The 17,709-nt window shown below is 46.6% G+C and overlaps 1 protein-coding gene across 1 annotated transcript in view; it reads left to right on the top strand.

Annotated features, from left to right (window-relative positions):
• Nucleotides 1-13,678, top strand: part of EPHA5 (EPH receptor A5) — a 206,673-nt gene extending 192,995 nt beyond the window's left edge. Inside the window, exon 18 of the mRNA XM_084203890.1 lies at nucleotides 13,620-13,678. Coding sequence (XP_084060016.1) covers nucleotides 13,620-13,659 — 40 coding nt within the window. The 3' untranslated portion in view covers nucleotides 13,660-13,678. The remainder of the gene's footprint in view (nucleotides 1-13,619) is intronic.
• The last annotated feature ends 4,031 nt before the right edge of the window (nucleotides 13,679-17,709 follow it).

Raw genomic sequence — 17,709 nt, 5'->3', positions numbered from 1 at the left:
ATTTCCCCCCATGGAAAGGAAATCAGTTCTCTGTATTTTTCTCTCCTAAATGCAGATTTGGTGCTAGTCTTGAGGGAAAGAGAGGCCTTTGGGATGAGTGAGACATGTAAACCCACACGAATGCATCTGCCCTTGTTAAAGGCTGCTCCCACTTTTCTCTGTTTTGGGGGGAAAATACGCTTTTTTAGGCTAGTTTCTAGAGCAAAGGGCCTGCCAAAGCCCCAGATCAGTCCCTCGCCACATATCCCTCAGAAATATGGGGGTTTTTTGTGATTTTTTTTTTTCCTCCCAAGATGTGATTTTTCTCTGAATTTTTCTGGGAGGGACCCCAGCAAACCCATGACCAGCCGGAGCACCCACCACCACATCCCCTGCTCCGTGGATTTGGGGGCAACCACGTGCTGCAGAGGGGCATGGGCCAGCTCTAAAGAGAGGTGAGAAAAGCCATGAGTGGGAAAGGCCAAGGGGGAAAAGACTGACCTGGGAAGGTCTTAATGGAGGTGGTGATGGGCAGCCACCACCTTCTTGTCCACTGCTAGAGGACAAAGATACTGTGTCTCCTGACATGACAGGAAGCTGTGGCAGATGATGGGTGGTGGCCAGGAAAGGCATGACAGGCTGGGACAGCAGGGGAATGCTGCCTTATATATTAAAGGGAGCACAAGGTCAATTGAGTTAGCAAATTGAGGTTGTCAGCAGCTTGGATAAAATCTCTCTGGATTGACGTGCCAGTCCCCACTCAGTGTTTGCTTGTTCAGCTTGAGGTTGTCTGCTGCTGGACCACGATGGAGGCAGATGCTGTAAGCAATCAGAGGGGCTCTGAGGATGGAGGGAAGAACTGTTAATTTGACAGCATCCTTGATAGCTTCGTGGAGGCTGAGAACCTAATAAGGGCGAAATACAAACATGGGGAAACTTTCATTAAAAATCAGAGTTGGCTGCAAACTCCTTCCACGATGTTCCATCTTAAGTGAGAACTAAGGAATTAGGCAATTTCCATGAGTATTTGTGCTCAGATTGGCTTGGGACCAGCTCTTAAAGAAATTTCAAATCAGTATTTGCCTGTGATTTTCCTCTGCTGGGCTCAGACTGAGAAAAGGCCCTTGCACTTCATGGGCACCAGCTAGTACATTTACCTGCCCAGAAAGGTAAGGTGCTTCACCTTCAAAGTGGGTCCTTAGGCACATGCCTGGCTTGTTTTTGGGTGGCTCTTCTGCACAGCCTCTCTCTGGTCCCTGAATAAATGTGCAGCTGCATCTCAAGTCACAATCACCAGCTCTTGTGAATGCTTGACAAGCTGTGCTCAGGGTAATATTCTCTGCATCACTCTTGTTTGCAGTAAAGCTGAAACAAGCTGCAAGGCAAGATGATGGCTGTGCTGGAGACATTGCAGGGCAGCTAAACAGTAACTTGGACTTATTTTCCTATCCAGTAATGTAAAAATGGGGCTGAGGGGGCTCTGAACCTCTCCCCTCCTCTGCCAACCTGGAAGGGTTCAAGCCTGTAATGCCAGAATCCCCAGAGGATGCTGTGGCCCCGGGGCAGGAGCAGTGGGGAGGCTGCTCCCCATCACCCCATGAAGCTGAGCTGCCATGCAGAAAGCAATGCAAGATTTATGAAGCTGTGGGGAGAAAGAGCGAGGGACTCTTCATGTATTTTTCATGGGCTGAGCTGCATAAATAGCATGCAATGCATAAACTGTGACTGGATACTTCCACAAAAAAAAAAAAAGTGGGAACCAGCAAGCAGAAGAGATGAAAGAATGAGATAGATTAGATAGATTTATTCAAGTCAACAAGGCCTTCTCAAAGTCACCCTCAGGTGCATTTAGAAGCAGCCAAAACGACATAACCTCATCCCATAACAATTCATCTTTGCTGGTGTGTGGAGGGACATGGCCCTCGAGGACTGGAGAAGGGCACACATCATTCTGCTTGGTAAAAATGTGTGGGTGGCAGGAGAGAAACCACCTTATCCACGATGCCTCAGATGTGGTGGGGGACTTAGGGAGATGCTAGGACAAACTATTGCACCAGCAGATAGGGCAGTGTAGGGAGTGAATGGCACTGGGGCACAGAGAGACAGCTCAGAGTGAGGTAACACTGGAAAAGGAGGATGCCACTGAGGAAAACCCAGTGCTGGGATGAGTGCTGAAAACGTGGTGCTCCCTGTTGCAGTTCCCTCAGCAGGTGCATGTGTGCTTCCGAGTGTGCAATTTTAATAATGCATCTGCTGACAGAGCTTAAATTTCATGTACATGAAGACAGGTATCAAAACAATCTCAGGCTGAGATTGGGTAGGAGAAGAGAGCCAGAGCAGCATGGTGGCCAGCAGAAAGCTTTGCTCATTTTGCAGCCATGATAGCAGACCAGGGTGTTTGCAGTTATTGTGTGCCATAGGGTTTCCAGAGAAAAAAAGCCTTGGAGAAAAAAGGTCTGAAGTGTGTGATGCCCACTGAACACACCCGCTGCCTCTATAACATGACTGCCTGTGGTGCAATTCCTTTGGGAGCTGCTGGATGTTGGTGGCTGCAAGCCCCAGCAATAAATGACCTTTGACAACCCATTAACATATGGCTCATTATTTTCCTCCCATAAAGTCCTGTGAGCCAGCCATGGAGAAGGACAAGGCACCCACGTAGGTGATTCTTACTCCTTCATTTCCTCACCTCTAGCTGGGGTCAGCTCAGTTACTCATGGCATCAGCTATAGTAATATCCAGAAAACTGAGTGTAAGAAAAGGAGATGCTTTCTTAATCTGGTGTGCTGCTTTCATAACCCATTAACAGCTCTAACCACTTTTTTTTTTGACCCCAGAACTCTTCAAACTCCCCCTTAAATGGCTAGCAGATGCATTTGTGCCGGTGAAGATGACTTATTTCTCTCAAAGCTTATTTTTTAACTACAAAGCCAAAGGAAAAATCTTCCAAGCTAAAAAAAAAAAAAGCAGAAAAACTGTGAGATAGGCTGCCTGCCGTTTTATTGGTTTGCTCCCAGTAAAGACCATATTTATTACAAGAAAATAGAAATCCTATGGATTTCTCTTCTGAGGTCTGTGTTTCAAGCTTGACATTTAAACATGAAACTACAGGCTCTAAAATTTAATCATTTGCTCCTCAAGAAATATGATGTGTGGAGCTGCTGAGAAAAAGGGCATGCAAGGTAAAAATATTTCATTGGGAGAAAAAATTGGAAGGTACGGAAATTACATGTTCACTAAAAAAAAATAAAAAGAAGCTAGGGAGCAGCCTCCCATCCAGTGGGCAAAATGCTGTCAAAGTGGCATCCTGTGGTCCCTTCCCATGAGATGTGGAGGAGCTCAGGACTTCCTCAGGGCTTGCAAATACCTTTCAAATGGCATAAGATTCATGGGTGGACCCAGTTACTGGAAGAGGAGGAAGAAGGGGGCAGATATGTATGTATGTATGTATGGAATATATATAGAGAGAGGTGCATGGCTACATGTGCACACACATGCAGAAGCACTGGCTGGTCACCTCTTAATTAAGACAAGAATTAGGGTGTGGCTAATAAATGGTGAATGGCAGCAAATAATCAAGGAGTGAGACTGGACTGGGCAGAAAAGAGTGTTTTCAGCCAGACAGGGGGGATAGATGGAGATGGAGAAGATCAAGGTGTGGCACTGGAAAGGATTTGGCCTTCATTGGTGTTCCTGTCCCAGGAGGAATTAATGACCCAGCTGGGACAGGAGGGAGGCAGTGCTAGGGTGGCTGCAGAAGGGATGGGTGTTCTCACTAGTGCTAAAATCCCCCAAGTTCCATCCCACTGGGCAGTCACCAGCCATCAAAGCAGGGAAGGGTGGATTGAATGGACTGGATAAAGTGGCTGGGAACATGCATTTGGCCAGAAATGAGGAGAAATTAGATGGAGGGGAGCCACAGGCATGGCTTTCATCCTGGCTTGGCCATTGCTTTTGGGCTTGAAAGGCACTCACAGACCTAAAGGTCAATCCATGGTGGCCAGGTGGGGGAAAAAAAAAATAGTTTACTTGGCTTGGAAACAGTGGCCCTTTTGGGGGGTTTTAGTATTTTGGAGTGGAAAACCAGGGTTTCACAGCCAGAGTTTGTGAGCAGCTGAGTGCACACTGAGCTCTACACAAGGACTGCCTTGCTCAGCAGCTGCTAAAACCTGGGTTTGAGTGACTTTAGGTCTTGAACATGCCTGTGTGAGTCCTTCCCTTGGCCCAGCAGGGGAAAGGGAAGCATCAGTGGTCCCTTCATCCCTTTGAAACCCAGGGTTTGGAGAACAGGCTGTACAGCCAAAATCTTGTTGTAGCCACAACTACACGTATCCCAGAGAAAACAATCAAATAAAATTAACAAATAAAATAATTGTAAATATTCTTTGTAGGAAAAGGTTGTTGGCTCTGGCAGAAGCAAAGTTGGGCTGTCCCTTGGGAGGGGAGTGCTAGAGATGCAGTGTGCCAAATCAACAGGAATAGTTGCTTCAGGGCACAGAAACCAGTCCTGCAAAAACCATTCCTCTCCCATCCCTGCCGGCTGTGCTTCATTGCCTCCCATTTTATGCGGCAGCCAAAGAGATTCTGAGTCCTTGGCCCCCGCATTTGCATCCCCTGCACCGGGGTCAAAGCCCTCGCGTACTGTCCATCCCTCCCCAGGACCCCGAATCTGCGCGATTGCTTCATCGGGGAAGGCAATTAGCATTCGAGTGCTGCTGTTCGCATAATCAGAAAGACAAAAGGCTGACAGCAATAGCTGCGAAGCCAGGGCCCCGGTCAGAAATTTAATGGAGAAATAAATTACGGCGAGAGAGCGCCTTCAGATCCAGGCTGGGGCTGCAGAGGGTGGGAGGGCAGAAAAGAGCCCTGCCTCCCGCCGGTTCATCATCCACGCTCCGGAGAGCCTCGTGGCTGTGCCTGATCGGCAGCTGATGAACAGCTCGGCTCCTTCCGAGCAGACACATTGCTGCAACGAGGGGCTGAGACCCCCAGGCACCGGCCAGGGACAGCGTGAGCCCTCTCGGCACCGCAGCCTAGCTCTTCAGAGCCAGACCTTCCCCTGGAAGAGCTCGGCTTATGTCAAAGTGCCGCTGTTGCGGTCTTTGGGACAGAGGGGATTTAAGCGCCCCAGGGTTTCCTGAGCTGGGCTGGGGACAGTCACATCCCAATACCGCTGGAAAGGGGGGAAAAACCAAAACAGACTAGACCTGATCACTGGGAGCAGGCTTGGGTGTAAAAATAAGACTTTAAAAAGCCAGATAAGTATCTCGGTGATCCCTGTAAATTAGGAAAGCCTGAGTAAGCTTGGGAAGGGAAGAACCCCGTTGTGGTACTTTCCCTGCAGCCACATTGGGCTCCCCGTCAGCTAAAATAAAAAGAAAAAAGTAAACAGACAAACAAAAACAGTCAGAAAAGGGAAAAGGCAGCAAGGTGACATGCCTCCGTCAGTGATGGCATTGTATGGGCACCTGGTCCCCGAAGATGGCACTGCTATCTCAGTGTAAGCTCTTTTTTCAATATTATTCACCTTTGCAAGGGGAGGAGAGATCTTATTGTCTAAAGGAGAGATGAAAACAAAGGTCACTGTGCTCACTGCAGAAACATCTCACTGATGAAGCACTGACTTTGTAGGAGCTGATAAATAGGGAGTCGAATGAAAGAATGGGTTGTTTCTTTTGTTTCCTCAGCCCCGTGATTTGATTTGATTGGAATTACCTTCATTAGAATCTGACCCTCAGCAAAGCCCTTTTACATTCACCAGGTTTACCACAAGGCAGTGCAAATTTCCCAGCTTTGAGACGTGACAGCATGAAGGGAGAGTATAAAAAATACATAAGGATACTTTTAAAAAATATATAAAATATATAAGTAATAAAAACTGAAAAATGCAAACGCCTTTATCAAAGCAAATTTAATGCCCTAGAAATATGATCTTGTGCTTCCCCCAGACAAGAGAAAGCTACAGAATCACTCCAGATGGGCCACACTGAGGACTTGTATTTTTGTGTGTGTGTCTGAGGGATGCAGAAAGGGGACCAAACTTGTGCTAATAAGCAGCTACTCAATATGCCTTGATGAGTGAATATATTCAGTCTATAGAGGGTAAAGTGTGCTGCAGCGAGAATGGGAGATGATTCCCCTCGTATGAATTTGCTTAAGTACAGAATAAACATCTTTTTTTTTTCTGCTTTCCCCCTTTTTCTAAAGCCCAGCTGTCTGTTAATGCATATAATGATGGTCCCTCCAGGGACCAAGCCTGAATTCCCATTCATATGCAAAAACCATAAGTGAGAAACTTTAGGTTTGGCCCAAACAACAGTGTGCACTTCTCCCAGTGAAGGAAATTCCAGCTTGCCATATTTTTCCTGCTCAGTGCATGCCAGATGTCTACAAAAAAAAAAGAAGGGGATGGTTATTGCTGTGTATGAGCCAGTGCTGGCAGCAAGGAAAGGATGCTTTTGGCACATCCATAACACACCACCTCCACAGGGGAGGGAGCATGGAGCAAGGGAAAGCCAGGGGGGAAACTGCCTTGCTCATGTGGCCCCCCTTGTGCTGAGCACCAAACCCCTCCTGAGGGGGCTGTGAAAGACAATGGCTGTGTCACAACAGGATGCATTTAGGGAGGGGGGGAACAAAGGTCTGAATATGACAGCAAAGGGGCTGAGGCAACCGGGAAAAACAGGTATTTGTGCAAAAGCAGCTCCTGAGTGCTCTTTTTCAAGTGGGCTGCTCAGTGCTCAGTGCCAGCCAGCACTGCCTCCCTGAAGCCCTGCCTTGAGCTGCCCTCCAAGAGCCTGCCAAATGTTCATGTTATGGAAAGCAGAGAGCTAGAAAGCTGCTTTTAGGCTTCACCAAATCATTTTACTTTTAAAGGAGGCCTCTGGCACGGCAAGAGAGACCACCCTGAGCAGAAAGAGCAAAGCAATGCTTTGCAGTGAAATTTTGCTGGAGGCAAAGCATTAGAGCAAGTGCTGAGGCTCATCCCTGGGTGATGGGGATGGGGAATGATCTCGTTTTGGGGAGAACTAGCTGGATTGTTACTGGAAAACCAAAACCTTAGAATATTCCTCCTTGGGAATATTCTTCCTTGGGAGGCTCAGGCATCACTATGGGATTGTTTGGGGGAGCTGTCTGGGTCATGTGTGCCAGGCAAGTCATTTTTCATGCTGGATTCCTGCCCTGGGATCATGTGCTTTGGACTGAGGAAGTGATTTAGGAGGAAGATAGTCAAATTCATGGGGCTTTTCTCTTTACCCCATAGAAAGAAAGGGTCAGGAGAATATTCCTTTCCCACTGTCTCAAGATGAGCCGGGGCTCTGTGGTGCTGAGGCAGGGGTGGTCTGTGAAGAGCCTGGAGGATCAGGGCTGGCAGGGGAGCTCTGCTGAGCCTCACAGCTGGTGCAGGTGCATTTCCAGCCGTAAGGAGTAGTAACAGTCCCGGTGGAAACATTCAGCTGTGGAAAGTGTAGACAGAAATCTATTATCCTTGTGAATGCAATGTCAATATTTACAGAGAGAGGTCAAAGAAGAGAGCTCTGCTCAGGAAATGTCAGCTCTGGAGAAGGAGGAGGCATTAGCAGCATTTGCATTTGTGCCAGAGCAATCCCTGCAAAACTGAGGAATATTCAGGAGGTTTTTGCTTTCCAGCCCCGTTCACCCCATCTTCTTGTACCATGGCATCATCTACTGCAGCAGTTTAGAGCACATCTGCAATGCCTGGAAGCAGTGCTGGATGCTTCCTCCTCCTTGGGGGTCACCAGCATGAATGTGGGTGGTGATCCAGCCATGGTGGCTGCAGACAGCTTTCCTTATCTGCCATTAGAAGTCTCCTTTAGAGAGAGGCAAAGACAAGAGGAACAGAAAAATGGCACAGGGCAAAGAACACAGGGCCCAAAAAAATCATTCAGGCTGATCCAGGTAGGTACCTGCAGCTAAGAACCCAGCAGGTAAGACAGGATTATGGATTTAGACAAAGGATCTGAGAATATTTTTCTGCAGGCTTCTTCCTTAGGGTGGAAAATGTTCAAAATGGGTTTAATGCCCCTTGCTCAGTATTGTTAGCACAGGGGTGCTACTGGTATTGCTGGTAACACAGGAGTGCCTGGGCCCTCTTAAAGGAATACCAAAGAGCCTTTGTGTGAGCATGAATGGGTAGGCAGAAGAACCACAGGCAAGTACACAGCCTCAAAAATAGCTTTTTGCCAGCTTATGCAGTTCCTGCCCCCAGATGTTGCCCATGGGAATGACAGGACCCCCAGGTGATGCTCCCAGGTGTGGGAGGACAGGGGAGCCTTAGCACCCCACAGAGCAGGTATCCAGCCTTGTGGCTGCTGGGGGGATTGGCTGTTTCCCCATTAAAGCATTTTTTTCACTAGGAAAAGAGGCTTGAGATGTCCCAGAAAAGTTGAAAATACCCATGCATTTCCCAAGTGGAAAAATGCCTCTTGCCAAAGACTTGAATTCCTTCCTCCATCCTCAGGCTTAGATTTTGTCTGTGACTCCATATACGCTCAATGAAAACTTCAGGGGCAGGTGGCCTGTGAGGATGTGGGATGTGCCAAGTTCTGGTTTTCACTGGGATTAACGTGTACATGGCCAAACAGATGGGAAACCACACGGTGGGACAGAGCCAGCGAGGTAAATAAACATCAGAAACCTCTCACTGCCTCTGCCCACATTGGATGGGCCCAGGGGCAGGAGATCTGGAGAGCTGAGGAGGTTGAAAGTGGGAATTTCCCTGCCACAGCACTGAGTTCAGAGAACACGGCAGCCCCGAGGGGTACAGAGCATCCCAGCTCTCTGTCCCATGTGCCTCGGATGGCAAAGGGCAGCTCTGTGGCATGAACAAAGCCATTTTGGGCTTTAATCTCTTCAGATTAAATGCTACTGCATTTGGGTAGGATATTTTGGAGCTGTTTCTCTGCTGGCCATTTCACTCCAAACAGTTTAACTAAAAAAAACCAAAAGCCCTGGCAAGTTTGTGTTGTTTGGTATTTAAAGCCAGATGATGTGGATTTATTCTGCATAGGATGTTGTGATTTGCCCCGTCTGCAGGGTCAGACAGCTGTAATGAGTTGATATTGATGCTGATTAGGAAAAATAACGCTGTGTTCCTTCCACCTGAGCATGGAGAAGGATGTCACCTTGGGCACGCACCTGTGTGCGCCACAGGAGCTCCCTGCAGCCAAAAAAATATCCAGAGCCGTCTCTGAAAATGAAGCCGGGCTAGCACTCGTTCCTAGACAGGCTTGCCTCAGCACCCTGGCAAAAGCAAAGCTTCTTTCGGTGGGGAAGCTCCCGCCGCCCGCTGCAGATTCCCTGCCCGCCCGCTCCGGCCGGCCCGCAGCCGCTCCCGCGGGGCCGCTCCCCGGAAAACAGGGACAAAGCGGGACGAAACGGGCAAACCGGGGCAAAACGGGACAAAGAGGGATAAAACGGGGCAAAACGGGGCCGTCTCCTCCCTTCTTCCCACCCCGTTCCCGCCGGGATTCTCGGGACTGCTGGTCATCCATCGGTCGGTGCTGCCTCTGCTGCCCCGGCGTGGCGTCCTGGGTGGATTTTCAGCGCAGCCTGGCTCCCGCCCGTTCTCCTGGGAGAAATGGGATTTTCTGGCGTCTCATGCCTGTTTCCTCCCGGCCCCCCAGGATGTGGATGTAGGGCACGAGGGAGGTGCTGCCAGAAGCACTGGAGAGGGGCGAGGAAGAGCTGCCCGTGCCCGGGGAGCAGCAGGGTTTGGAGGGGCTGCAACCTCAGGGGCTCCTGGGACTGTGCTGTGCCTCAGGGAATTCTGGCAAGCGAATACAGAGAATAAAGCAGCCAATGACCGTTCCTGTTAGTCCATTCATCGCTAGAGGTCCTTGTCCGTGGCTGCTGATAGCCGGGGTCTCCATCCTTTCCTTCCAGTTGAGAAGTCCAGATCTCTGGGGCTTTAGACACCTTGGCATGAGTCTGATGGGTCCACCCGTGTCCAGCTGTCCTGGCTGCTGTCTCTGCCATCCTGGTTGGATGCTATGTACAGCAAAGGCCAAAGGCAGCATCTGTGCTAAGTGGGCCTCCTGTTCAAGCCCAAAGCTCAGAAACTCTGGCTTGTGCAGACCCACTTGCTTGTTTCAGAGCCAAGCTGTCTGGGCTCTGCAACAAACCTGCTGCCCAAAGTTAGTACAGACATTAAGATCCATTTCAAAGACATTAACCCCATACCCTCGCCCAGCAAATTGATTGTAAAGACATGAGCTCTGCTCTCGCTCTCATTGCTAGAGCAGGAAACTGAAATGTCCTTGATTTAGGTTAAGCACTACTGAGCAACAGCTAAAACATTAGTGTGTTATCTACATTGTTCTCATATTGAATCCAAACACAGCACTTCACCAGCTACTAGGAAGCTGAAACCAGGACAGATACGTCTCAGAAGACAGACTGAAAGCTGCAGACACCAAAACCTCCTTTGATGAATAACTACTTTCACTAAGAATTAGGATAGAAATAAGACCCATTATTTGGCACAATATTGAAGAATTATTTCCCTCAAACAGGCAGAGGAATTGACTAAACCTGATGGCTGACTCCTCTCCTTGGGAACCAAAATGAACATTGCTGTGGCCACCAGCTTGGATTTGGATTTAGGATCTCCCTTCATGTGGCTCTACCTCTTCTCTGTGACAGACCTTCAGAGCCAGGAGGGCTTTTGTTTTATCAGCCTGCACCAGCCTTGGGAAGGCCAAATAGAGTAGAATAGAATCATAGAATCATAGAGACACTGAATTATAGTGTCGTAGAAGGTTGGAAGGGACCTTGAAGATCTCCAGCCTCCCTTCCAGGAGCAGGGACACCTTCCACTTGACCCCATCCAGCCTGGCCTTGACACTTCCAGGGATGGAACATTCAGCCTTACATTGGCACAGGAGTCTTAGAAAACCAAACTGGGAATTTCTCTGCAATTTTTTTTTTCTCTTGGCAAATAAAGTGCATTTCCCAAGGTTCTCAGTAGATCGTGACCATCTCTCACACAGCAGTGCAGGTTAAAAGGGTCAGCCACCTTTAAATAAGCCCTAATTGACACTTACTTCCCAAAATGAGGGTTATCAAAGTTTAAGGTGCAGTTCCCAAGGCAGCCAGGACCTAATTCTAAACATCATTAAACTGTTTCACTCTGAAAAATAGCACTGGCATTTCAAAAATCCCCCTATAAGGGTTGTTGATGCTGCTCTTCTGGAGGTTGCCCCTGTTGGATTCCTTTGCCAAGAGCTCCTGTCACTTCCCACAACCACTCCCCAAATGATGTTGCTGTTCAGCATTTGGCTCCTTCCACCTCTTGCTGTTTCTGACCTACTATGTGCAGGGAGCACAACTCCTTTTCCTCTCATCAAAGTGGCATGAGTGGGGGGAAAAAAAAAGATATTAACAGGTGAGGTACTGAGTGGTGTTTTTCCTGTATAAATTCCTTTATTCTATGTCATTCCAGTAAAACAAATGGATAAAGAGAACAGCTTCTCAGTGTACAGACCTGGCTGGAATGTGCTTTTTGGGTATATTTTAGAAATTAACTCTGGTAAAGAAAGATGGGATTGAGTGATGTGGGAATAATAGTGGGTGACTTGGGAAGAGGATCTTTATTATTATGTTCTCACTTGGATAGCCTTGCTAACTAATATTAGAGTTGTAACTTGGCAGTTACTTTGTATGACTAAGAGCAGTGTTTTCTACAATACAGTCTGAAACATTAGAGCAAATCATTAGCAAACAGTTTATACAAGACTCAGGGAAAGAAAAAAAAAAAGAAACTAAATAGGAACATGAAATATGTCTTCTAACAAGTCCTGGAACAGGTCTTTCAGGCCACGGTGCAGATATTTCAAATGTGTCAAGAGTGGGCTGACATTTCTTTAAGTCAAAAGGAAAAAGAAATGGCTATCATGGGAATCGAGCTGCACCATTTGCCTCTTCATCACCCTGATGTACAGCAGAAAGCTGAGCCTTATTTACGGGAAGCTCAGACTGAAATTGCCAGCTTGTGTGTACCTCACCGCCGCTGTGCTTCTCCCGCAGGAGGAGAACTTCCCCAGCACCCACTGCTCGGAGCCTCACTGAGCTGAAAGTTCAGAGAGGCCTCAACCAGACCTCCCCCTACAGCGTGCTGATAAATAGTATTGATAGCAATCCTTGGAAAAAAAATCTTTACAGATAGTCCTCTGCCTGTTTTTACCAGACCTGGATTAATACACAGCCCCAGCCATTCATCACTGATGGTGAGCGTCTTGACACAGAGAATCTCAGTTTTGCCATGTTACATCAGACCTCATTCATGCAGCCAAGCAGAGAGCACATTCACCAGTCCTGGGCTGTTAGGATCCAAATTAGTGCACAGACCTGCAAGCCCAGCTGAAAAACAGGCTAAAAATAAAATCAGTTACAGCTGAATTTAGGCACAATTGTTTTTCCTCACCTAGAAGGTGTTTCAACAGGGAGGGAGGTGTGCACTGCAGTGCTTGTCCCAGGACTCTCTGAGAGGTGTAAGGGGGTTCAGAGTCCTGCTGTGCAGTCACAAATAGGGCAGTATCTGATGTACCTGCTGTTGGACTGGAAGTGAGGATTCATAAAGAATACCATCAAAGAAACAAGGACGTGTTAGTGTGGGGCAAAATGTTCGCCTTGTGCTGGTGTTTTGGCTAAAAACATGCCAACAGTGTGGATTTCTTCATCCCAGCCTCCAAATCAGAAATGCTCCTGATTTGTCAGCTAGTTTTCCCAGCAATTACTTGAAGATTTACAATATGCTTAATTTCAATCTTCCATTTTAACAGCAGAGAAGAAGCTGGATCCATGTTTTTCCCAGGGCCTTGTTGAAGTGATCTGCTTGTGCCAGCAGAGTTCTTCTCACCCACAGAACTTGGAGTTCAGAGCCATCCTAGGACACAAGAGCGCTTGCCCACCAAAAAGAAACATGCTGGCTCTCTTGTCTTCTGCACCTTCTTAAAAAACTTTCAACACCTGTGTGAAAACCTTGAATTACTGTGAGCACAAATATGGTCCATCCTCATAAGTCTAAACTGGTGCACATTTTAAAGTCTGCTTAATGTGCACCTTCCTTAGGAAGAAAAAGGTGCAAGCCAAAAAAAGAACTACAATTCTTCAGTTCTTAAGGCAGCACACCAAATGTAACAAGGGCTGCACAACACCCGTACATGTAATTAATACTGCAAATTTGCAAGTTTAATTCTAGGAGCAGAAGGATTGCAATATTCTATAGATTTAATTTTCAGCTTGCCTCTGACCATTCCTAAACAGAAGTATTGTGGCTAATTCGGTAGATCCTACATGAAGTGACAAGACTAAAAGGAAAAAATGTATATAAGAAGGTAAGTTCTTAATTGTACAGTATACCTTAATGAAATAATTATTATTCATAAATTTAATCAGCCTGTGAAGTAATTTGCCTGCAAGGCACCCAATTAAAATAATGGCAATGAAAAAGGCTCCCTGGTGCATGTGCCCAGCACCTCTGACAATCTGGCCATCTCAGCTGAGGACAACAGTACCAGGCTGTGAAATGAGCCCCAAGTGGGCTTTTACTGCAATCATTTGGTTTAGTTGAAGCCAGCTGTGCTGCGTTTTTTTTAAGGAAAATATTCTTCCCCCAGGAGCACACGCTGCTGTCCTGTTGTTGGATGGACTCAATAACAGCTTTGGAAAGATGGAGACACAGCAGCATGAGGTCTGCTCAAAGGGAGCCAAGAACCATCTGTGCTGTTGAGATTGGACATCACTTCTTACTCTCATTCCTCACTTGGTGCTGAGCATAGGAAAGGTTTACACCTCAGCAGGACTTCAGTGGACCTCAGTCATCTGCAGGAAGCTTTTTTTGAAGGTCCTTACTCTCCTGCCCATTTGTATGTCTCCTCAGCCTGGGATATCCCAAGGGTGGTGACTGGTTACCACTTGGGAGCCTTGCTGAAGACAACAGAGTGTTCCAAGCACTGATCTGGGAGAGGCAGCCTTGGCATGCACTGCTGCCATAGAAGGGGCTTCCAGAGACAACTGTTTGGAGCTAAATTTATTTAGCCTGAGTAAGAACTAAGTGATCTGTAAGTGATCTTCTCACATTAACTGCAATGTCTTACCTACTGACCTTCCAAAACATAAATGTTGCAGGAGATGTTAATTCCCTGCCATAATCTTCTTGGTTGCTTTTTTCCATTTTCAAACCCAGAATATTTTTTTTAGCCTTAATCATGTCTTCTACAAGAAGATATCAACAATGACAGATGACTAACAATTTTTTTTCCTTTCAAATGTGAGGCAAGTGATCCTCTGCTGCTGCATCCTGCAAAGCAGGACTAAATACCCAATCAGAGCTCTCAGAAAGAGTGAAAGGAAGATTAGGCTGGCTAAAGAGCCAGTTTTCTCTTAGTCTTTAGGGAAAAGTTAACCCATACCTCTATATTTCAAGGCACAAGCAGATGCAAGAGCTCCAGCTGAGTCACTGCTTCTCTAAAAAGGTTCAGACACAAGGTATTGGATCTCCAGCTGCACAAAGCCACCTCTGAGGGTTAACCTGACCTGGTAAGACCGGGCCATGCTCTGGCGCTGCAGGATTTGGCTCAACACCAAGAACCCAGTTCCTCGAAACTCTGGGTCTAATTCTCATCCCAGCTAAGACACCTCATGGTCTCAAGATCCTTGATGCAGATATCACCCACCATTAGATTTACAAATAAACCAGAAGTGCCTATAAATTCTTACCCACCTTATTTTCCAAACAAGGCTAAGGTGGGTTTTTATTCCTTCTTGTTTTATGGTACCGTAGAAGGATCACCCAGAGCCTTCAGTCCCTTCCAGACTGAGGAAGAACTTTTCTTGAAGTCTGGGGATGCTTTTCTTTTTCCTCTTTGTTTTAGGCATCTGTATAATACAGGGAGATTTTATGACTCACATGAGCACCAATTTTTAAAAATACCCTGAGATGTCCAGGAGAGAGGCTCCTTTGAGAAAGTCTCACAGCAGCTGCTTTAGCTTTGTCAATGGCATTTTTGCAACCAAAGGCTCCCATCTGAAAAATGAAATGCCCACAAATCAGCAAGACAAACACTGCAGCCTTTCCAGCTCTCATTGGCAGGATACTTACAGAGCCAGCCAACTGCTCTAAGAGCTTTCCCGGTATGAGTGCACTCGTGGAACACTCTGCCAGAGCTCAACAGGCAAAAACCAACATTTAATCATCTTAGGAGAGTGGCTGGCTGGGCTGCTGTGAAGTGAAATTAAAAACTTGCAGTTTGAACACCACGCTATCAGAAAGCCAACACCCTCCAATAGTGGTGCCGGTAGAAATCTGAAAAAATGGCTCTGCCCCACAGCACTTTGCTGGCTGGAGAGCAGCTGGGCACAGCTGGAAGTGCACATCATTCTTCCATGCTGCAGGCATCTTCTGAGCCAAGAGAGCTCAAATGCTGACTGTAGTATGGGAGCATGGGAAAGGCAGTGAAGAAATCCAATCAAATTACATGACTGCTCTGATATTACATTAATGTTTTGATAGTACTTTCTATGGTTTGGAAAAGTCTGCTGCAGTAGCTGATAAATTTTTCCTATCTGAAATTCAATACTCAGAATTCTTAATTTCCCCACTGTATTTAATAGGGAAGATACAGTGCTATGACAGCTCTCTAAATGAGTATTTTCTTTTGTACCAGTGAATTGCCAAAGGCAGTAGGAACAACCAGAACCAGGAGGTTACACTGCAGGCTAAAGCATGTTCCTTTACACTGTTCATGTCTTCCTATCTTGACTTTCATCTTGATGCATGAAGAAATTGAAAAGATCCATCAAGCATCTTTTCTCCATCTCTGTAGGGTTCATCTGCTGGCCTTGGCTTTGCAGTGGTCTGAAGTCAAGATTAAGTTCTTGAAGCTCTGACCACCTGCAGGCAAAACCACAAAAAATGTGTGCTTGTTGGTGAAATATTCATCTGAGGTTTGAAACTCAGGATTAAATTCTTGTCTTCCCTACAGAATCCCAATGGATGGCTGGGCAAAGCAACTCAGCTCTGGGTCTTGGAGCTGGAGTCCTTTTCCTTGTATAAACCCTGCCAAGCTTCAGGCCTTCTATGTGTATCTCCCAAACAAACAATAAATAAAGATCTTGCACACCCTGAATTCTCCCTGACTCTCCTTAAAGCGTTGTCTATTACTTAACTCTGTGAAACACGACAGCATCCAAGTCCTAAGGCAGCACAGCTGCTACTCTAAAACACATTGGTGGAGGCACTCTGACCTCTGAAAATGTGGCTGAAAGAATGAGATGTAAAGCGCTGGGTAGCAGGTTTATACCAGAACACACACCAGACTTATTGTCCCGAAAAAGCTGATGGGAATCTGATTATATTTCTCTATTAGGCTTCTAAATTGTCCCTTTGCTTTAGCTATTTGTCTATTAAGCAACTTCCTCAAGCAGATGACTTCTTCCTGCCTTCTCCCATCCATCTCCACTGTATCCCAGCAACAAGACACATGGGCTTCTGGTGAGGGTCCAATATTGGTCGCCTTCTTTCCCCACACTACCTTTATGCATCACCTCCCTTCTGCACTTGTCATTCACTTCAGTGCAATGCTTTCAGTCAAAGGCTGTCCAAGGCCAAATGGGGAGTGAAGGGAATTGATGTTCCTGACTTGAAGCCTCCTGTTTTGATGCTTTTTTTTTTCAATTTACCATTAATGTGTTGGAAATTGCTCTCTTGGACAATCCATTTGTTTTCTGTGCCAGCAGAATGGAGAAGCAGCCTTTCATATCATGTTCAGATAGGGCGAAAAAACAGGCAAAGCTTAAAGTCACTTCAATCTTTCTCCTTTCCAGATGTGTTCCAGGTTTGTGCTGAATAACTAATCTGATTTTCCATCCACAAGTCAAACAAAGACATTTCCAAAGCCATATCATGTTTGTTACCTATTGCTATTTTCCTATGTTTAATTATATTAGCAGGGTATTGGCAGGTACATTTTAAATGGTGAAGCCAAAAAGAGAGTCCAGTCCTGAAGATGCACAACCCTTCTTTTCAATATTTAAATATCTCCTCATATATTTGCCTATTATGGTTCTGCCCCATTGCATATCTACTGATTTCCTGACAGTGCATTCATCCTGACACTGTAGTCACCCACATATTTCACAAGTACCCTCTAGCTCTGGAGACACAGAAGTGGAGCAGAAACCCTGTAGAATAACTACAGGATAAATCAGTCGAGGTGCCTTGTGCTGTTTTGCATATACCCTGAATTCCATGATTATTGAGGAAAAGGACAAGGTGCCTGACCAGCTGAACTCTATTTCTTCCTTTTCCACAGGAAGTTCCACTTTCTTTGCAGCACTGCTAAATCACTCCCCTGTTTCCTCCTCCACACCCCTAGCATCCACAGTGGCTCTTGAGACAGGGCAACTTTATGGGATTCCCTGACACTCTCCACTGGCAGTGCCTCGCGCAAGGAGCTACCCAAGTGACAGGAGCCTCTAGACCCCACAGCCATAAAAATAATGATCTCTGAGCAGCACTGCATGCCCTGCATCAGTCTTGCCCAGGAGATATATTACCAGCACCTTCAGTGTGCCAGCCCTGCTTGCTGTTGTTTTTTTAACAGAAGCCGGGTGTTGGAAAGAAACAAAAGCCAGGGGTGAAGGGTGACCACAGCACAGGCAGAGCAGTAAGCTCACCAGCCAGGGGCAGCCCCACAGCATCCAAAT

The sequence above is a fragment of the Fringilla coelebs genome (assembly GCF_963513975.1).
Source record: "Fringilla coelebs genome assembly, chromosome: 4".
Classification (NCBI taxonomy): Eukaryota; Metazoa; Chordata; class Aves; order Passeriformes; family Fringillidae; genus Fringilla; species Fringilla coelebs.
The sequence above is the reverse complement of the archived record's forward strand: the minus strand, read 5'-3'. Positions and strand labels throughout refer to the sequence as shown.